General features: G+C 39.8%; 1 protein-coding gene across 1 annotated transcript in view; it reads right to left on the bottom strand.

Annotated features, from left to right (window-relative positions):
* RAB11FIP2 (RAB11 family interacting protein 2) overlaps window positions 1–14,651 on the bottom strand; it is a 32,398-nt gene extending 17,747 nt beyond the window's left edge. The window contains exons 1-3 of the mRNA XM_059476559.1: window positions 14,138–14,651; window positions 2,894–3,336; window positions 1,759–2,218 (exon numbers count right to left, since the gene is read on the bottom strand). Coding sequence (XP_059332542.1) covers window positions 1,759–2,218; window positions 2,894–3,336; window positions 14,138–14,490 — 1,256 coding nt within the window. The 5' untranslated portion in view covers window positions 14,491–14,651. The remainder of the gene's footprint in view (window positions 1–1,758; window positions 2,219–2,893; window positions 3,337–14,137) is intronic.
* Window positions 14,652–22,691: the final 8,040 nt, after the last annotated feature.

The raw sequence follows: 22,691 nt of genomic DNA, 5'->3' as shown, positions 1-22,691 counted from the left end.
TCATACAAAGACAGAAACAAATGACTAGAGTCCTTCTGAATGGGCACTGTGATGAGCTTTTTAATTACAAAACAAAGAAAACAAGTCCATCATGATTACCATTAAGTTTTATATTTATCAAGATCTGCTGCATTCAAGAACTTCAAAAGATTTCACTAGTTATATCTAGCATCTGACTGAATACAGCATTTCATTTAAAAAAATTAAATGCTATGCAATTTTAATTGTTATTTGAATTATTTCTATTTAAAGGAACTTACTAGAATGGAAGTTTAACTTCTGACAAACCAAGCTACAACATAACCTTATGCTAATCCAGAGAAATACTTCATTAAATAAAAAATATTCTAAGACTGTGTATAAACATGTCATTTAAGACACTAGGAACTGACTGGACTCATAGAAGGCTCTAATCAGATAATTTGTTGAGCTCAGATGAGCTTCTAGCAACAAATTCTTTTCTACTGCAGTTGCATCTCAGTTCATTTCCCTAATTCACATCCATGATTAGTTTTGTTAAGAAAATGATTCTAAGTTTAAATCTGGAGTGCACGCATTCTAACCCATGGGACACAATAAGATCCCTCTCTTCTAAGAGAACAAGACAACAAAAACCTTTTTTTTTTTTTAAAGAAACTACTTCATGTCATTAATTAAGGAATTAATACACAGGAAAAGGTGAATCTTCTAGAACTATGTTTTCCATTTAAAACAGTGATTGATTTTACAGCCTTTAGATTCCAGTTTGAAGCATTTAAATTTCAAATGCATTTTCTACCAAATTTAAGTCATCACACAGAAATGAATGATTACCTTGAAAAAGCAAGGACTGCTAATTCCTGTCATTTATATACAAAAAAAAACAAGAATGCAAAGGAATGAAAGTTAATTAACTTCTTAAACATTTATCTATTGTGAACAGTGTATGTGGGTGGCAGTGTACATAAATATATACATATATATATTTATGCATGTATAAAGAGAGACAGGCAGCCAAGATTATCTTTCTCACTAGTATCAAAACCCAGGAAGGAAACTAAAAGTGAGTTACACTTTTTCTTAAGGAAAACAAGTAAAGCATTGATAGACAAACAAAGATTAAAATGGATTATTTAAATCAAAGTTCCTTATCAGCCCTGTAACTTAATTCATTCTGCTCAAGACATAAACTGCTGCCTTGTGCAGCAATTTCAATGCATAGAACCCAGCAAAGCTGCAGTGAGCCAAATGAATTCAGGTGAGATAAGAGTTCATGTGGGTGCTCCCATTTACAAACAGAATGTTCTTTAATTCTTGTACTCTAACATATAGAACCTAAATACTCCTTTGTTTTTCCCCCCCAAATAGTGACATCCACAGGATTCCTTTTCACTAATCCCATTTGCACCACTTTTATTTAGTCAGTTTTCTCTTCCCCTTACACTTGAAACCTTTCCCTCTCCAAACCTGACTTAGGGCAATGTAATAAATTAGCAACAAATGTTCAGGCAAAGCAGAAGACTTCAGGGAGAGCCCATTCTGAAACACAAACAAGGTCTTCCACAAACACCCAAAAACCTTCACAGCACATATTAGTAATAAAAGTCACTTCCAAACAAAGCAGGAAACGATCAAATTACATAAAAAGTTTGTGACATAGAAGCAGAAAAGCACTGATATAAACACGTATAAAGCACAAAGATTGTGTTCCTCAATACTCCCCATTTTCATTTATATAACATGTTCAAGATATCAGACTGAAATACAGCAAAAACCTACCTTGAAGATGGCAACATGCTTGTAGGCTTGAAGTTTGCCATGAACGGATTAGTGGAATCATAATCAAAACTCTCCTGATGAGCTTCCCCAAACGCACTCGGTGATTTCAAGTCACTAGAACTCTCTGATCCCCCATTGCTAAGTTTATCTGACCTCTTGCTATCTTTTTTTCCAGTCACTCTTTCAAAAAGGCTAACTTTCTCTTTTTTCTCTTTTTTAATTTCTTTTCTGATCTCGACAGGTTTGGAGAACAGACTTATGTTTTGATCCCACGTTGCTGGGCTTTCTTCAAATGGATTCTTCTGTCTTGGCAGTGTAGCAAATTTTTGGGGTAATGAAGCACTCACATTAAATGGGTCATTTTGTGCTTCAAGTGCAGTTTCATCAACTGTGCTGTCAAGTTGGTTCATTTTAGAAGTATCAACACTTAATGTCCTTCTGTGTGGAGATTTTAGACTCCCTGCAAACAATCTGTCATTAGTATATTATCAATGAGACACTATATCACAGTTTATGACATGCAGAAAACCCATTTTAGCTTAGATCTAGAAGCTTTGCAATTGAGCCTCAGTTCAAAACACTGGTGATTAACTAAGCTATTAAAAAAAAATAACAGCTGTGGCCTTGATTTCATGTTTCAGAAATGTTTATGGATAGGCACCGCAGGAAATTTTTGCTTCCTGCATGAAAATGAAGTTCTACAGAGAAGACAGCTATGACTGGTGTGCCATTCTAGAGACAATAGCATGATGTTGCATAATAACTTTGAGCAATTCAAAGTATTTTCAGCTCTTTGTATAAATCAGGTTTAAAATTTGGTGATAGTTTTTGACTTTTTAATTAGACTTATTTCTCACGAGATGCTATTTTGCCTAGAGTCCCCTCTGGAATGCAATATACTCTCAGATGAGGACAAAATAAGAGACAATGCTAAACTTTCATACATCATGAGCGATGTAAGTTATTTGTTACGCTCAGAAATAAAAATTATGAGTTACCAGCAATTAAAGAAAAAATAGGCCAGCAATATTTCTTAACATTTTGGCCTTGTAAGTGCTTCATAAACTGAAGCAACAGATTGTGAATGCTCTAACAGCAGTGAGATGTAATTTTAATGGTCGGGAGTGTTACTTACCCCCTTCATCAACAGAGCCAAAGGACTCCAGCTGACGCCTGAAAAGATGGGTGTAGCCAACGGTGCTGGATTTCATCTTCTCTGAGGAGACGTGGGGTCCTGTCAGGTCTGACATGGAGTGAGCTGAGGACAGCCTCTGAGGGCCCAAGAGGAAAGGTTTTTTTGGTTTTGATTTCATTTGCACTTCACCACTACACACCTCTAGATTTGCATCAGGCGTGTGAGTGCTTGGGATGATTGCAGAGGATGTATCTGAAAATGTCCCATCGTTTTTCCGACCCTTCATTTTGTCTTTTAGTTTAGCAAATGGGGATTTGGTTTTGTCCTTCACTGACAAATCAAACATACTTGCTGTCATGTTATTCCTCATAAACTGAATGTTGACATTGATTTCTCCTCTGTCTTTTGTTCTCTTCCCTTGTCTGGATTCTAGGGGAAACCACCTTAAAGGAGAAAGAGAGCAAATTAACTTGTGTTTTTCTATCATTACACTCCTGTTAGTTGGTTAATGCATCTGGTTAGAACAATTTAAAGTATGAAAACCCAAATCCTATATCAAAGATTCAACCATTCCTGCACTGAAAAACTTCATTTATATTTGTTTTCAAAGACAACTTCTTTGCTTATATTTGTTTTCAGCAAAACCTTCTTAGTTTATATTTGTTTCAAAACTAAATAACCAAGCAAGAGGAAGGTCTTTACAGTGATCACCTGTTTCAAAATCAAAATCAACTCTGGAAGCTGATAAAACATCACCAAAGTTAAGGGCTTCCATCTGCTTATGAAGGAGAATTTGTACTTAATTATAAATACAGATACATTTTCTTTTTTTTTTTTTTTATAGCCTTCAAGTGTCCTTTAGTAGTGTTGTATATTAATGTATTCTATGTAGCACCTACTTGATCTAGTAACCTTTTCTCCTTAGATTTTGCTCAGGTTTACACACTAGCAAACATTTTCCCCTCTTTCCTTCCTTCTAAGCACTGGTTAAGATTTATGACAACTGCAGCAATGCTGGCTAAGAAATATCTGAGAGCCCTGAGCAGTCAGCCACCATTTCAATTCTGCAACTGCCTCCCCTCTGGACGCTGACAGAAACTGCACAGGCACAAGTGAGCATGCAGGTGTATCCAACAGCATCCTCTCTTCTGCAGGTCACCAGCAGGATTAACTTCAGAAATATTTCCTTTGGAACCATGACATAAATCCCCACTCCTTGAAAAGAGATCAAAGGTGTGATCATCTGTTTCAAAAAGCCAAGTGTGCTTCTTTGCCAGGTCCAGCAAAAGCTTTATCATTATCCAAGTGTCTTATTCCTTCCCTATTGTGCTCCATTGTCCCATGGAAGCATCTGCAGAATTATGGCTCAATCTTCCCTCCACAGCTTCACCTAAATGAATGACCAACACACAATCCCTTCTCCACAACCATCACCAAGAGTCTTTCCCTATTTCAAAAGGTCACAAGGGCATATTTCAGATCCACCAGCTCCAAAGAAGTGCTTTAAAACACATTTTCAGGAGAAATCCATGCACACAGACTAACACAACAGTGCCTGACCACCAGTAACTTTTGAATTGGAGAGACTAAGAAATTAAATTGCCTATTAACACAGACACAAAATGGATTATACAGTTATACATACATTATTCAATCCTGTCAAATATAGAAAAAAAAAGGTCAGGAAAGCAGAAAAATAACCCTCAATTTATTTTCACATTTCATAAATATATTTTAAAGGTGACTGCTGTAATCAAGTTTTCAGGCAGAGATCACATGTTTTCAGTTGAGAAAATACTTCCAAAAGTGACATAACAAAAGGATAAGGAGTATTATGATGCCCCTTTTTTATGTTGCTTTGTGATATTCACAAGATTTTATACTTCATACCAAGCAAAATAATTCATCAGACCTCCTCTGTTCTTGCAATGAACAATATAAATCCAGACCAGTAGACTCAGAAGCTCAAACCAGGTGAAAGATAATTAAATCATTAGGAAAATAGCTTTTCTTCTCTTGCGAGGTAACTTCATTTATATACTTTAAATGAAATACAAAACCTGGAATATGTGTCTGAAGAAGATGGATTGTTTTTCCTTTTAGTTAATAATGCTTCAATTCTTTGGTAACTGATTCCAGAAACACTTTAAGTCATCTATAGAGTTGTTACAGAAAACAAAAACAGAACCAAAAGTCAATTGTCTTTGTGCTAACATAATGTTGCAAAACTGGAAGACAAGATAGCCTACTTTCATTAAAACTCTTCTTTAAAAGTAAATATGTTCACATATTCCCTTAAAAAATAGAAACAGTACACAGCCATAATGAGTAAGCCTCAGACAGCTCCTGGGCAGATAAAAAACCCAAACAAAAACCATCCTGGACCTGAGAGCGTCCTCCCACAGCTCCTCAGCCACACACTAAATATACACACCAGCAAAAATAAGGCTCATGAGTGGTTTGAGAAATGTAGGAGGCAGAAAGGACTTCACTTTTGGACATTTAAATTTAATATCCCAGCCTACACTGTAACAAAACATTCCCTTTTTCCCTCTCCTCACAGGGTTCAAACATTAACACTGTATCTCTGATAAAACTGGTGAATTTTTCTATGTTTCTGCTTCCAAATGATCAAAACCTTAAATTTATCCATGACACCTAACTTGTTTTAGAACAAGTACATGACATAAATTCTTAATCTTTTGCTATGGGAAAGAAGGTATTTTATTTTAAAAATTTATTTAACAATTATTGCTGTTCTTATCACCAATCAACAATGCTGTGTCATTACCAGCACTCACCTGCTAAGGGCAAATGAACTATTTTGACATTTACCTCTTCTTAAAAAGAAGCCCACAACTAAGACCTTGCCTTCATAGCTTCTACATTTCTTTTCAAAGTATATCTGGAAGAACTTGACATTAAAAATAAGTTCAGATGGGAAAACAAAGAAACTCTCCTTTCCCTAGGAAGACAACAGCAGGTCCTGCTGGAACCAGGTTCAACACTGCTACTGATTCCAACAGAATTCAATCATAAACTCTTTTGCTCCAGCAAATTTCCTCTGGTCTTCAATGGAATTTCTATTTGAATAATGATTGCTGGATCAAATCTCTGTATAAAAGACAGATATTTAATTTTCATAGGCATTTCAAGGAGGTTTCTCTGTTACCTTGGAGAGTTTATCTTGTTTTACTTATAATGAAGGTTCCATATGCTTCAGCTCATAACAAGACAATATGAGAAGCAGACTCAAATCAAGATTTTCTTCAAAATTCAAAGGCAACTAATTACTTTTTAAAACAGATGAGAACAAATGCAGGCAATGCATTTATGTGGAGCTGCACGTGAATGAGCAACTAAGACCATAAATGTTTCTTATTAGAATCTGTTTCGACAACACATGGGCGTGAGCAGCAAATAGAAAAAACAGCTCTAGAGAGGAGAGAAAAAAGAATGGGGAAATGAAGCCCACTGTTTTCAGATAACAACATTTGGGTCCTAAAACACTAAATTCCACTATACTACTGCCAATTTAAAAAATTGAAATGTATTATAAAAGCCAATAAAACTTGCTATTTTGGTTTTGTTTACAGTACTTTTAGCCACAATAAATGCTCCATTTGTCAGGCTGCCATGAGCTTATTCTATAGAAAGCCTGTACAAAGTAGGAAAATAGCCAATAACATACATGAACAACACAGGGTGGCTTTTATGAGAGCAGATGCCCTTTTACTTAATAACCAAATATTACATCCAGTCTTGCAGACAGTCTTTATTTAAACAGACCTTGTACAAAGTCTGGCAAATTTTCCCAACTTCAAAGGAAGCCCTGTTGCCTTTGGAATCACATTCATTCTTCTTGCTCTCACCTTCAAATGTTCTGTAGGGCAATGTCCTCCATACACCCTCTAATTTCAACTTTTTCCCGATGGCTTCCATCAGAACAACCCTTGCTTCTTTCTCTCACCTGTTTTTCAGGGCTTTGCCTGTCTTGCACAGATTTCTGCTAATTTTTTCTTTTAAGTATTCTACAAATTGCCCCTGTGCACGCTGACAATTTTCTTGAATGTGCAAAGAGAAGCTCAAGGTGCAAGGCTAAATAAGAAAAATCCTGCTGACCAGGCAGCCCTGGAAAGCTAAACCCCTATGAAGCAGCATGCCTACTTTCTACCCATGACAAGATCAGTTTATTCTGGCCACACCTACAACTAGGGGTGGAAAAAGCAAACTCTCCTAACTGGAGCAGTCCTACCAGTAATGAACACTCACCTTGGGGAAGACACACAGGAAGGGTGAAGGAGAAAACTGAAATAAGCTACTATAAATGAGGAAGTTACAAAACCCTGGCCTGTCTATTTAATTTAAATAACGAGTGATTTACAGACTTTCAGCTGGTTTTGTCCTTACCTTTTCTGATTTTATCTGTCCTCCAAATCTGCCTCAGAATGTGACACTTCCAAGTCTTATCCCTCTCTCTCCTTTGAAGAAGCATCACTCAGCCTCTTCTGCTCACCATGTAACAGTGAGCAGGATGGGCTGACAGCATGGGTGAGAAAAAGCACTACCTAATTTCAATTACATTTTAATTATACACTTTGACAGCCTCCAAAAACACTGGGTAACTTATCTACCAGTTTCAACAGGAATTAAGTGCTCCAGCCAGCACATTCATCCTGTGCATGACAGATGATCTCCCAACTCTGTCTTCTGGACAGTGCCAAAGATGAAAAGTATTGAAGGAATTTTCCCATCTTTCTGCTTCTCAAATACACCCCTCTGCCTTCAGTCTACCAGTTGAGTTGATCTAGTTTTGCTTTGCTGAAAAACCCAAAGAATTTTACAAAATCTTTATTTCAATTCACAAATTACTGAAGAAATTTTGCAAAAAGCCACATAATCATTACAGCATTCACCAAAGCTTCTGACCTTGATTTTACAGGCAAAAATCAGCATCCTGATCTGCTACACATTTAATGACAATTTTCTATACAGGCAGATACTTCTAAGTTTACCCCTATAAAAGACCATCAGAATCTCAATGACAGAACATGTCCATCAGCTGTCACAAAAACAAAGTTGATGTGTACTGTTAAGCTAGATACACTGAAGAAACTTGCTTCACAAAAGCCCACTAACATAAATATCCACAGCTAATTGATAAAAAACAACATCCAAAGCCCAGAACTGTCTGACATTTCCATTTAGCAGCGTATGCACTTTGTAAAATGCAGAAGTATGTTTTGTGATAAATCATTCCAATACCATACTAAGAGGCTGCCCCAAAAGTCAGCAAGTGGGAAAATTAAGGCAAGGGGCTGAGCACAGACTACACTGTGGATGAAGGGAAATTAAGAAGAAAACAAATTATTTATTAAAATAAGTGATGACACTCACAAAGATGAACACTCTTACTTTCTGGAAGCCAACTGAAATGAGATATTGAAAGCAGTTTAAAATAAACACTACAGAGTGACATTGTAACACCACAAAACATATGGGAACTGACAGCTATCACAACACCCTCACTATGGGGTTTGCTACCATCAACTGGAATCAAAGCCATTAAAGTGGTCTTAGTTTACTTTTTATTTTGGCTAAAGGCTATGTGTGAATACTTCTGTGTTAGAAACAAACTAACTGAAGGTACGAGAATTAAGGCCAGTTATTTGAGTATGTGTGCACAGAAAATGGAGAAGCATTTCAATCCAGATGGCAGACTCTGACTCAGAGTTATGACTTATTGAGAGGATGTGCAGGGATTTATTATCAAAATGTAAATGCTGGGAATTATTAAATAATTTGAAAATATCACTGTAAGTCCATAAAGCTACAACTGGGCAAAGCTTTGTTTTCTCCCATAACCATCTTTCTCTTTTGTTCCTCACTACTGACATTCCTTATGTTCTTATTTCATTTAATGAGTGGTACCACAAGACAACCCATACAGAATCTCCAGGCTGCTCTTTATTTCTGTGCCTTTAACAAATTTCTAAGTTACTACTCTTCCCACTTTTGCTTTGAGTGGAACAAGATTTTTCTCTTGCTTTAACCACAATAAAGCCATTTTCTGTTACACCCTGCCATTTCCACCACTACTGAAGCTCATCCCTTCATTTTTCTTGTTTAAACTAAATTTAAGACTAAACATGAGTAAATAATAGTGTGTTATGTTTTGTAGAAGTATTATTAAAATGGTTGCCACTCATTAACAAGCACTGAGCCCATATATTATCTATTTACTAATTGTCTGCTTGTTCATAATTCCAGATGTATTTGAAGCCTCCCTCTTGTTATGCTGCTACAGATGAGAGAGGACAGAGCAGAGGCAGTTGAAGAGAGTTTATATCCAAGACAGAAGCTGCCAAGAAAGAATTCACATTAATTTGGAAAAAGTCACTGCATTTGCATATCTTCCAGGAAGCTCAGCAGCACTAATGTCAGTGCCTACCACACAGGGGTACTGATCATGGTCAGCCATGAGTTCTTTTTGTTTGCTTGCTGAGAAGCTGGTTCTGACTCTTTTTTATTATCAACAGAAGTTGTGAAGTACCTTTGGAAAAGGCCAAATTCCTTCACTGTATTATGCTCAAGCAAGCATTTTTTTAAACAGTGCTGCAATTTGTGTGTGAGTGGAGGGGAGTGATGTTGAGGTATTATAGACCCCAGGGAGAAGAAGAACTAAATCACAAATAAAAGATGTCTCCTCCACCATGTCCATAAGAAATAACAACTCTACATCACCTGCCTTCTCAAATTTATAGCGTTCCAAACAAGTGTTACATCTTAAATCAGACAAACATACAATAAAATGAGATGTCCAGGAAAGCTCATGAAGGAATAGACAATAAACAGAGTGGAATTAGAGAGTAACAAAGATGAAGCAAAAGCAGAGGAAATAAATAACACTGGAAAGTTAAGAGTCACTGTAAAAAAACAACTGAAAAATAATTCAGTAAATTAAGACATGTCAGAAAATTAGTATTTTTTTTATTTCATGGTAACTCAAAAATTTGTTTTGATGCTATGCAAACAGATTGTGAGCAGCATTAAGGCAACTGTGAATTATAACTGAATGGAAATTATTACAAAAAAGCATATATGCTTTAAAAAATATGTTCATTGATCATAATTTACATTTCAATGGAAGAGTAGAAGAGGTATATTTATTTTGCAAGAGCAGACAGAAACAATTGCCATGCATTTCTTAGGATGAATTAGAAAATCCCGTGTGATGTTATTGCAAAAAATAAAAGCCATGTCAGAAATGTAACATTTGAAAACTTATGCTAAATACACTTCTATTAAAGTTTTTCCAAAGCTTTCTGAAGTGTTAAAAAACCTCAGTAAAATCTTTCAGCATCTGCAGCCTAGTTTTCAGGTCTGGAATAAAGAGCAGAAGTAAAAAGTCCCAGTCCATTTCCAACTACAGCAGAGATGGCAGAGACACAAATTTACCAACTTTCACAGTACAATGGGCATTTCTGCACCAGGAAAGAAAGAAAATGGACTGGGATCCTGCAGATGCTTTGGATGAAGTCTCTGGAAGAGATCTAGAGAGGGACCATCTGAGCTGCATCTGGACTTAAGTGTTCCAGCAATTTTTACTTTTAAGAATTTGAAAAATCGTCAGTTTCAGAAAGCAAAAGGACATCTACAATGTTGTGTACAAAATTTTCCCCATCAAGTTGTAGTAAAGAGACTACATTGATTCATTAATTCTTGAGCCAGAGCAAGTTTCTTAGAACACAAGACAAATCCCATCATGAGGCCTCTGCCTGAAAACTTTACTGCAGGGAGCATTTGTCTTAAGATGTGACAAGTAACATAAAAAGCTCCACAGAAAAAAAAAAAATATTTTTCCCTAACATAATGTTCCTGAGTCTGCAATGATTTTTGAAATTTATTTCTTCCAAATTATAAAACATTAAATTAAAAAAATATGTCAAAAGCCAAATGTCACACACCCCATGGTCTTCCTAAGAATTCAGAATCAGCTGGTAGCCTTCACTTCTCATACCTCCTTACGAAAAAAGCACTAGGGAATTGCTGACAGGGTTCAGCATTGTGCAGAATATTAAATATCTTTTTTGCAATACCCTGGTGACTCTTGAGTCTGTCTCTTACAGCACCATATGTACAGCTGTGTTGGAAAGAGGAAGCTATTAAATATATTAAAAAGTAGAAATATTACCAATAGACACTTCATCAAATAACTGGATCTCATTCATCCCCAAACAAAGCAAGAAATGTTAAGGTTACATCAACATAAGAAAATAACTCTGGATTTAATAACAGCACAAGCCTGTTGAACATATTTGAAAGTAAAAACATTGCTTAATAAAACAGATTAGTGTTTCTGAAACAATGAATATAGCTTTCAACCATCAGAATGTAACAAAGACATTGGACTTGGTTTTGAAAGGTGCTGGGTGTCTCAGTCCCCACACCACACTCACAGTTAGAAGGTCTTCGGGTCCAAATATATTACCCTTAGTTTACTGCCAACACAGGAATAGGAATATTTTCTATCAAAAAGGATTTAATAAAGAGGGGGGAAAAGAGCATTTTGTTTGAGATTGCATTCGTAAATCTATCCTTGAAAGTTTGCCCTTGTTCCACACACACATACAAATATTGCATCCACATCTCCAGTGAGTGCTTCAAGGAGACAGCCACGATCCACCCACATGGCACGAGGGCACACAACCACAAAAACTTCTCAAAAACATCTAAACTTAAGAATTAAGTTACTTTTTTTTGGAAGTGAGTTTTAGAAAGGACATTTTTGAGGTTTCTTTAGGTAAAGACACCAAGGGGAAAACTGGACTTTTCAGTGGCTCCTTCCTTGTAAGAATTTAAATCAGCGTTACGCGAGAACGCGTGGCCAAAAATCCCACTTGCCGCCCAGCCGCGCTTTTACACTTACATAAGACTTTTACAAGTGTGGCTGCTCGGCCCTAGAAGCCTAACACCCATCAACTTTTAATAAGATTTGCAATCTTAAATGCTCAAGTAACTTGTGAAGAAAGGACTCAGGCTGTTTGCAAAGCTTCCCCCACAGGCCCCCATCTCGCGCAGCAGAGCTCGCAGGCAGCGCGCGGCGCTCCCGGTGATTTCAGCGCTGCTCTGAAGGAGGAACTGCTCCACAGCCACATAGCAGGAGTGCCTCTCTCCCACTTCAGAGGAAGAAATGATAAATTAAAGAACACCTATGGAGCCCTGCTAAGCATAGCTTCCTATAAAAACACTGCAGATCTGAATGTTTGTTTAACTATCACAAGGACTGTGTTACTTAGCCCACTTAAAAATTTCTGGAATAATTCTGCAAGACTGACCCCAGTACTACTTTTGCTAAACCTGGTGCAGGAGCCTATGTTTCCTCTTCTTTGTTACTCACAGTAATAATGGAATAATTTACATCTTTTACTCCAGCTTCTGGACACATATTTCTATCTAGATTTACAGTCTTTACTTTTTGTAGCGTTCCTCCCTTATTCATTCACCTTGTTTTTCACCTTGTTGCTAGGTGTTGCAACTAAGGCAGCTGACTACTGACTTGCAAGATAATTACAACTAATGAGTCAAGAATTTTTAAGATACATGTCTAAAGAGCAGTGAAACTTCTTGAATCAAGCGTTAACAGAAATTAAGACCCTAAGGCTACAGGCATCACCATGTATTGCATCAAGATAACTGGTTTATCCATAAAAAGGTAAGGAATTAAAAAGTGTAATACTCCAGGCAATGAACCCACAAAAAGATTCTGCACAGACTTCTTTCCTGTCATATGGTTTGTGAACATACTGTCTTGCAAAAAATTCAGTTTACATAAACAAACACCAGGGCAAAGAGACTTGGACTTGTCTTTGGTGCTCTTCAACCTCAGCCATGCATTTAAGTAGGACCAGGTTTTGAGGTGGTTTCAGCAGAAACAGTTGTCTGACCAAGAAGCCCTGCTTGGTGTTAACCATAAGGATTTCCATCTCCAACCGCCAATGCTGCTGGAGGTCCAACCCTGGCACAGTCACAGACAGACAAGCAACACCAGTCTTTAGTGGCTTGGATGCCAAGCCCAGCACCGCACCACAGAGCCACCATCACTATGGATACCAGACTTTAACTTCAACAGCTGAGATTTGGGCACAGGAGCCTTTGTACTCTTCTGAAGAGACACCAGAGGAGGAAAGGCACCTGGAGCAGGAACTTTTTAACCGCTGCAGACAGATCTGTCAGCGTCCATGTCACTGCCAACACAGAGCTCACTTGGAGGTCTCCAAGCTGTTCTGGTTCAATTTCTGTGGGACAAGCATATCCACACCAAACCCAAAGCATGGAGTCACAGGCATGCCTACTCTCATACCTACAGTCTGAGTTACACACACATATGGAGGACAAATTACACTGGTGCCAAACACCTTTGTGCAACCATGTCCTGCCTAGGAATTATAACAACTTTACTCATTTAGTTGAAAATCTCAGAGAATTAGGTAAGTACAGTTCAACTTAATAAACTTCTACAATGCCTTTTTATAAATTCCTTTTTTTTGCATTCCAGTGCCTGAACTTCTGGGCAAACACTATTTTATTTGACAAAGGCTTATGTAGCTAGTGATGGAAGCTACCAAAAGAGCTGAAATTTCTCTTCAGTCTTCTCAGCTGAGGCCTGCTGTACAGTGCAGCCTGTGGGATCATGGCCTAAGATTAATCAGGACCAGCAAAGCACTGTGCTGTTGTGGTAAGCCTTCATTAAGTCACAGTTCATTGACCACTAAAACATAAATATAAAATATTTAAAGACACGTGGTTGAAGCAACTGAAGGAAAACAATTTTAAAGAGAACCACACCAGGTTTCAGGGCATCTGAGTCTCACGCATGGTTCAAACTGAGGTAGGAGATGAATGGGGGTATGGCCCTGTGCACAACAAAGAAAAATGCTTAGATAAACAGTCTGTAATGAGTTCATGTTACACACAAGAGTTTGTCAGAAAAGTTAATGTTATTGACAGTCCTTCCCTGTGCACAGTAAGCACTTTGATTACAGTAAACTTCTCTGGAAGAGGTCAGGCCACAATGACATAACTGTATAGGTTAAGAGATTTGAACACAGAATCAATGACAGAAATGTACTAATTTCATTCCAAAGTACTTACGTTCATAGTAAGGCTACTATTTCCCACCCTCCACAAGCGCAACTGTCCAAGGAATACAAATAATAATGAAAAAAACCAACCATCACTTACTCTGTTTTCCGCCTTTGCTTGTCTTCAAATATATCATTCAGACTTATGGCTACCTGTCCCAAAAACCTGTCCAGCCCCACCAGCGACCTGTGCATGACAATCAGGTACAGGATGTATTTTTCTGGATTCTCCTGCATGAGTAGTCCAGGGAGCTCGAAGGAGGCCTCTTCTTTCCAGATGGGATCCAGAGTCTTCTCAGCCACCGAGGTGGAGTACTTCTCCTTGCCCAGCTGGATGATGGTGTAGGCATCGTTGCTGCCATTTTTACCTTTTGGCTTCAGACCTTTGGCTTGAAGGACCGTAACTTGCACGTGAGTTGGGAACCACTTTTGGGCTTGCTCCGCCAACATCATCTCTGAGGATCGCAGCAGCAGCAATAACAACAAACGCAAAGTCTGTCAGTCCTCGAGGGACTGCGTAAGGGCACTTACGGCGGAGACACCTGTCAGGGGCTCGGCTGGTCCTTCCCCTAGCGCTGCTGGCCGCGGGTGGCCCTCACCAGCCCGCGGGTCCCCCCCTTCCCCGGCAGCCCCACCTGCGGCTCCATGGCCGGGGGCTGCAGGTCCCGCCGCAGCCCCGGCCCCGCCGCCCTCCCGCGCCCGGCCTGGCCCTGCCCGCCGCTGCCGCCGGCCCGGCCCCGCGCCGCCCCCAGGGCATCCCCCGGGCAGGGCCGCTCCGCCGCGGGGCCCCGCAGGCCGGCGGCGGCCTCCCCTGCCCGTCCCGGCTCGCTGCCGGCGGCGGTTCGGTGCCGGCGGGGGGCTCGGTGCCGGGCAGCCCTCCCTGCCTCCGTCAGTCCGCCCGTCCCCGCCGCGGCCGCCTCAGCCTCTCGCCGCGCTGCCCCCCCGCCGCCGCCCGGCCTGACGGGCCGGCTCCGCCGCTTCCGCCTTCCCCATGCTGCGGGCGGCGGCGGGCAGAGGGCAGAGGGCAGGGTTCGCCCCCTCCCTCTCCTCCCCTCGCCGCCGTTCCCGGCCGCCCGGGCAGCGCTGCCCGGCGCCCCGAGCACCCCCGCTGCCCGCGGGCAGGGCCGGAGAGGCCGCGGCTCCCCCGGTCGTGACGGAGCGCTGGGCTCCCGGGGACGCCTCCCGGCTGGGAGCCCCGGCCCGTTAATTAATTCTGCGCTATTTTTGTTTCTGGAGCGGGCAGAGAGCTTTGCAGGAGCTGTGGAGAGCAGGGTACTTGGCTAAAGGCGTCTATTGTTGTTATTTTTATTCCGTATTAGGGGCTCGGGGGTGGCCATGGAGCCAGCCGGGAGTGGTGCTGCTCTGGAACCCATCCTGCTGCCAAGCGCTTGGGAAACGTCTTTATTTTTCAGCCCCATCCACCCGCCCTGGAAAATCTGTTGGAATTAAATGAGAGAGTGAATATTACAAAATAGAAAAATATTAATAAAAATATTATACAAGATGTTTTGAGGACACATAATTTTGCTTATGGTACACCTGGAGACTGTACGTGTTTGCATGCGCACCTGTAAGTGAAGTCATGGGTATTAACGTTGTTTCTACCAAAAAAAAAAATAAAAATTAAGAGTTGCAAGTTGTATCCCATCCCTGCAAGCCATAAAAAGCAGGGAAACCAGCAGCTAGGTCAGATAATACTTCACCCACCATCCCTCACTCATGAGTCCCGGTCCATGGCTCACAAGTTACTGAGCACAGAAACCTTGGGAGATGTTCCTATACCGCTGAGACCTTCTGGAAATTAAAAACTTAACACTTAAGGCCACTAGGGAGAGTAAAGTATGATGCTACCCAAAAATACCTAATGACAAACAAGTTATTTTCCATCTTGTTATTGTCTTTTTCTAAGGCGGGATCACCAGTGTACACCCAGTCATTAGCCTGAGCCCAACTCATGTCATCTCTATACACAATTTTAATAAATATTTCATTGATGCTCAGTTTTTGGCTGGCAATGATAGCTGTCTGCATGCTGTGATAGTTAACATAGTGCTGGCGCTTCTTTTCTCTTCCACATTGTATCTGATTTTTCTTGATAGGAAAATAGATGGTCCAGTTGGAAATGGTAACTTCAATACATGTCCTGGGAGCATATATTTAGGCAAAAATGTATAAATGGATCATTTAGGATAGTAGTTTCTGAAAGCATTACAAATGCTATGGTTGTCTGCCTTGCTTTGTGATGCTGAGATACTAATGGTCAATTAAGGCTGCAGGTCAAATATAAATATATGAATATTTATTTATATTTAATTATAAATAAATGTTTATATATTTAAGAATATATGAATATTTATATTTATATTCTATAAAGAAATATCTATTTATATTTATTTATATTTATTTGGGATAAATCACCATCCTCTCACTTGAAAACCCCTTCCCCTACTCTGCAGCTGTCATTCTTCCACATCCTTCGGTATCTTTCCCAAAAGTTCCACAGTGAAGGTTCCAGGAGGAGCTGCTGTGCTTGGGGAGAGTTGCAGTATTTTGGGCTGGAAGAGCCAGAAGCAATTATGGTGCCAGTGCTCGGCAGGAGATTTAGGCCATGGGGGAAAGCCACGGGGTTCCTCTTGGAAACCAGAGAGACTCATGTACATCAGAATATTTCTGAAATTAATTTTACCACATACAAATTCTCTTTTAGTAGAATAATCTTCATTGCAGTAAGTAAAAACCAAGCATGATGAACTCATCAAATCAAAACAAGAAATGAATTTTAGGTAGGCAGAATGTATTTATTTAATAGAAATTTAAGTCAAACATTATGTCCTGCATGCTGCGTCTTAGGAAAACTTTAGTGAGTTTTTACAAGAGGCAAGTTTTCCTTGCCTTTTATTGGTATTCTCTAACTTCTTGTTATTGTCTCTTTCTTAGCAGGAGCTGACTGGAATACATGTGCACACAGCTAAACAGGGGAAGGTGGAAGAACTTTTGTACTGCTGCAGACCATATATCAATGCAATACCCAATCTGCCTTTCCTGCTTTCAAAAATAAACAGATTATTAGTCCTCTACTCCTTATGTGCAATCTGGCATGTGAGAAGAGGAGTGTGAACCTTTCCCCTTTCTCATGTTTCTCCTCTCTGCTCAGCTGGTGGAGCAGGCACTGGGGAGATGCCCCCTCAACTCCTCCACCCCTGTGCTTGAAGAGAATTCTGCTCAAAGGTGCACCAGATATATTTTATTCCCTCTTACACCCTCTGGGGTCAAGCTGAAAGCTGGCCTTTTGATTTTGTCCTCTTTGGAATAGGGTAATTGTCATCTTCTGGAATGTAGCGTGGGATATAAATGACAAAATATCTCAGAGAAATAATGATATCTCCAGCAGCACAGTGTCCCCTGGCACTATGTTAGAGCATTAATCCAAAAATGAGTCAGATTTTCATTCACTGAGCCACCCCAACTGCTCAGTGCATGTATGCACTGTAGGTTTTGCTTGTCACTGTCCATGATTTAGTGAATATTACATTAGAAAATCCATTTTATTTCCTATGCACCATTTTGGTTACAGAACTGTACCATTCCTTCAGTGCACCATAGATATCCACTGTTATTCTGTAATAACAATCTTTTACACTCACTGTCACTGCTTTATCATGCTTTCTGTCCAAATCCACTCACTCTGAGGATGTCTCATCATGAATTTCTAGTCCTTCGTTTAGTTTAGAGGATTTTGAGCTCAAAATATTGTATTTGGAGCTTGCAGTCAAATGTAGCTCCTTTGTACTACACTGTTTTAAAAGGGATTTCTCCCTGTGGATGGTAGGTGGCTCCTCTAGTGTTCTGTGCCCTGCCCCTTTTCCCTGTTCTGCCACCCTCTGTGTAGCTTTGGGAGAAAGATGACAAAAGCAAGCCCAGAATTCTTGCTGATGAAGAAAAAACCATCAAAGCTGGAATATGTGGCCTCAGAAAATTGTTTCTGCGTTTCTAATTTGAAATAGATGTCCTGTGTTCCTGGTGGATACTCCAACACCCCATCTCCTTGTAGACAGCAATGAGAGTGAGTTTAAAAATCAATTGTTAATCACAGAACAGCAGTGGATATGCATGGTATATTTAATACAGACCCCTAAAGCTCATCTGTGCCATCTATCTCTATTACATGTTCTTCCAGTCATTTCTGACCCAGGACATCAACACTGTTGTTTTTTGGGTTTTTTTTTGTTTTTTTTTTTTTTTTTTTTGTTTTTTAAGAGAGAATTCCAAGAAATATGGTGGATTTTTTCTATGTCAGTAATTTGTACTTCCCTCTCATTTCTCCCTCCTGAGCCTACAGTACATCTGATTAAACATGAGCCTTGATATTCTGGCTGCCCTTTCAAAAGGAAATGCAAGTGCCTGTGCCACTGAGACAATTCCATATTCTGCTTCTTATTTCCAGTTGTGTACTTGCTAAAGAGGATCAGAGCAGTTGTGTTTACACTGGTAAACTGTAGCAGGTAATTTGGTGATTTAATTTCTCCCTGATTTCTGTTTATGAAGTAGGAAACATTTTGTTGTTTTTTTCTAATGAAAATGCTATCTCCTCTTTGAAATTATTTGCTGAATAATTCTTAGTTGGCAGATTGCAGGCGTTGTGTTTGCTTTGAACGTTACATTGCTGTGAGGAACAGGCTGGTTTTGTCTTGACATGTGACAAGCTTCTGCTTCCTGCCTTGCTGAATAACTTTCAGTAGCTGTTGCAACTGTCCAGAATATTTTCTGGAAAGACTGTGCAATTTTTGAGACTGAACATTGTTGCCTGTTAGCTTTATCTTAGCTGTCATTATTTTTTCAATTAGTGACTTCTTCAGGAATTCACTAGAATTAATTGACTGCAGAAATCAAATAGCTAGGCTCAAACTGCTGTGAATTGGAAAGTTTTTGTCAAGCTACTGATTTTGTCTGCTCTCTTGGTTTGAGAAGAATTAATTATGCTGGAAGTATTTTGATGTAATTATTGAAATCTAGAAGAATATTAATGGATTTTCTATTCTGGTCCCAAATTTTGCAACCGAAAATGTTCAAGGTTTGCTGAGGTTGGGTCAGTTAGCCACTGTCCTGCTCTGAGGGATTTCTTTTACCTTTCACATTCACTCTTGTGGAACATCTCACAAGGATGAATACTAGGGCTGAATTTTCTCTGGTAGGTTTTGAAATCCCTACAGAAACCTCAGTGGTCCTCAGCTCTCAGGTGCTCCCACTGTCATTTCTTCTGTGTTGCTCTCTCCAGCCATCTGTGGGTTTATCTGCTTGGGATGCAGTTTGTGTCTGCCCTGCCTCACTCTTCACCTCTCTTTCTTGCATTAATGCAAGGAATGGGGTGACACAAGAACCAGCAAAGGAAATGTGTCTCTGAAAAGGGGAGTGGGGGCTTGAAATCAGGCAAATGCCACAGAATTGTCCATTGTTCTGATAGACATCCAGTACTTTCCACTGGAAATCTGGAGGCATGGATATGGAAGTCCTGTGTGCAATATCAGACTTCAAATAAATGCCAGGTACCACTAAGAGTGTTGGAAGCATCATCTTTTTTTGTTCATTTTTAGCTGAACATGTTTCACAGCCTTTCAACACTCTCATCCATTGTGAAGTTCAAAGAGGCTTAAATGCTGTAAAGCAGTCATCAAATACTATAATTAAACTTGCCAGTCACCCAGGTTTGCCCCAAACTGCCTGTGTCTCAAGATGTTAGTCAGCTGTCTGCATTAGATTTCAGTTCAGCCTTTTAAAAACATGAAAACACCTCGTTCTCAGCAGCTTCTGCACAAACCATTGTGCTCTTCTGTCAAAGCTTCCCCGTCATGCAAACTCCAGCACTTCCAACCTGAATGGCCATGAGGTACATCCTGCCCCACACCTGGTAGAATTCAGAATGTCATCAGCAATACCTCCACAGGGGACAGCACCAGGGACACAAAACTCTTTCAAAACTAACCTCTAAATGCCAAATTCAGATTTGCACTTGGCTCACCTAAACTTCATGGAAACCTCCAAACTGACCATTGGAGAAGTACCTGTTCAAAAATCATAGAAACACAAACTGAGGCTCAAAACGAATAGTTAAATTAGAGATGGAAATTGTCTATATGGCATCTATTTTTAGTCTTAAATATAAACATTTTTTCTTGGTTTTGGTACATGTCTAATGACTGAACATCTTAAAGAACTTTTATGCTTTGGAAATAGAAATAAGTAATACAGGGAGAATCAATGATAATTTTGTAATCTTTGCAGAGAATAATATTTTTTTGTGTTTGACTTAAACCTAAGAAACATTAAAGTAGAAAAAAACAACTTCAAAATTATGACCTTTCTGGTTTCTTAATGAACCAGGGAAAAAAAAAAGAAATTTTTTTATCATTGTTTGAGTATGAGGCTTCTTCAGAGGTACTTTTCCTGTGTTTAATTAACTCCTGCATTTATTCTCTAGGTCATTTATTCTTTATGGGTCTCCAATGATCTGAGAGACCATTACCTCACAAATTCTCCAAAGTTATCAACTTCCTTAAGGAAAATCTTGGCAAATACCAGAAAATTTTCTTCTATAAAGAGTCCTTTATGAGGTTAGTTCTGAACTTCTCTAATTGTTTTCCCTCTCTAAGACCTCAAATGGCTTTCTAGGACCCACACATTCAACATCATTAGGCTCTCATGTGAGGACAGACTAAATGGAATTATTTGTACAAAGATTAAATTGTTATATTTACATCATTTATTTGTGCACCAAGGTAGCAGTCACATCAAGTGTGTGAAACACCCACCCACCTTCAAGCATGGTGTGCTCCTTTAAATGAGTGAGTAAATGAATGCTCATTGAAGTATGGTCTTAACCAAACACACTTAAACTTCCTGCTCATCCCCAAGACTTTTTCCCAGGCTTAGCTGCCCCCAAAATCTCTTCCCAGGGATTTTGTTCTACCAGAGGACTATCCTGTGTCTCTTCTGTTGTTGAAGGGTGTAATGGAATCCACCTGCAGTGCTGAGGCAGACATGATTAATCTGCATTTAACCACAGGGTCTCAACACTTCCTGTGCGTGCATAACAGGAGAGTTCTTCTTCCCTGATGGTACAAAAAACCCACACCCCAATCAACCAACCGAAAAGTAAATAACATAAGAGGAAGGAAGGAAGGAAGTGTCGGAAGGAAGTGTCGGAAGGAAGGAAGTGTCGGAAGGAAGTGTCGGAAGTGTCGGAAGTGTCGGAAGGAAGGAAGTGTCGGAAGGAAGTGTCGGAAGGAAGTGTCGGAAGGAAGTGTCGGAAGGAAGTGTCGGAAGGAAGGAAGGAAGGAAGGAAGGAAGGAAGGAAGGAAGGAAGGAAGGAAGGAAGGAAGGAAGGAAGGAAGTGTCGGAAGGAAGTGTCGGAAGGAAGTGTCGGAAGGAAGGAAGGAAGGAAGGAAGGAAGGAAGGAAGGAAGGAAGGAAGGAAGGAAGGAAGGAAGGAAGGAAGGAAGGAAGGAAGGAAGGAAGTGTCGGAAGGAAGGAAGTGTCGGAAGGAAGGAAGTGTCGGAAGGAAGGAAGTGTCGGAAGGAAGGAAGGAAGGAAGGAAGGAAGGAAGGAAGGAAGGAAGGAAGGAAGGAAGGAAGGAAGGAAGGAAGGAAGGAAGGAAGGAAGGAAGGAAGGAAGGAAGGAAGGAAGGAAGGAAGTGTCGGAAGGAAGTGTCGGAAGGAAGGAAGGAAGTGTCGGAAGGAAGTGTCGGAAGGAAGTGTCGGAAGGAAGTGTCGGAAGGAAGGAAGGAAGGAAGGAAGGAAGGAAGGAAGGAAGGAAGGAAGGAAGGAAGGAAGGTTGGTTTTGTTACACTTAGGTTTAACATATCTCCTCTGACCTCCAAGGTACAGCAGGACATGGATTTTCTCACTCTTCACCCGCCACATTGCAGTGCTCATAAAAAGCCCAGAACAATACTTGGTATTTTGGCTGAGTTTTTTTCTCTTGCCAAGCTGGTGAATGATTCAGATTTTTATATCATCTTTCCTCCTACAAATATCAATTTCAATTTGGCTTGAGTGAGGTCTTAACATAAATATGTGATTAGAGAAGGAATCTAACTTAAATTACTGTAGTTAATTTTTATGTATGTTAAATGTATGTACTGCAAGCACTCTCCTCCAATGTTACTTAAAACCCTTATATCTTTCAAATGTGGTTTATTCTTAGAAAACTCAAGCTGCTCCTAGAATTCTGCTCCCAGTAAGAGACAAATTAGATAAAAACAACTTCTTGAGAGGAGAGAGCTTGCAGAGTGCTTGGAAGTAGAGATGGAGTGCTGCTTAACAGCCTTCTATGCCCTTTTGGTAAGAATTATCCAATAACTAGTATATAGCAGATACAATTTCACTTTTCCAAAATGTGTGTAGTGCATCTTCTTTCCAACCCCAGAAGTTGGAAGGATTGTGAGGGCTCTGGGAATACTGCAGATTTATTTTGGCACTGCCTAGTGCTTTAAGCATCCTGGAAATCAGCACTGGATATGTTCTCATAGTCTGGATGTAAATTAGCCATATGTGCATTAGAGGCATTATTTACAGATTGAATTGTGCAACTAACTATACTTAGGGCCTTAGATAAATTATTTCTATATTGGGTCCAATTTTTGCTGTCATTTACAGTAAT

This window comes from Ammospiza nelsoni, chromosome 8 (genome assembly GCF_027579445.1).
Source record: "Ammospiza nelsoni isolate bAmmNel1 chromosome 8, bAmmNel1.pri, whole genome shotgun sequence".
In the NCBI taxonomy this organism is placed as follows: Eukaryota; Metazoa; Chordata; class Aves; order Passeriformes; family Passerellidae; genus Ammospiza; species Ammospiza nelsoni.
This window is presented reverse-complemented; position numbering and strand designations above follow the sequence as displayed.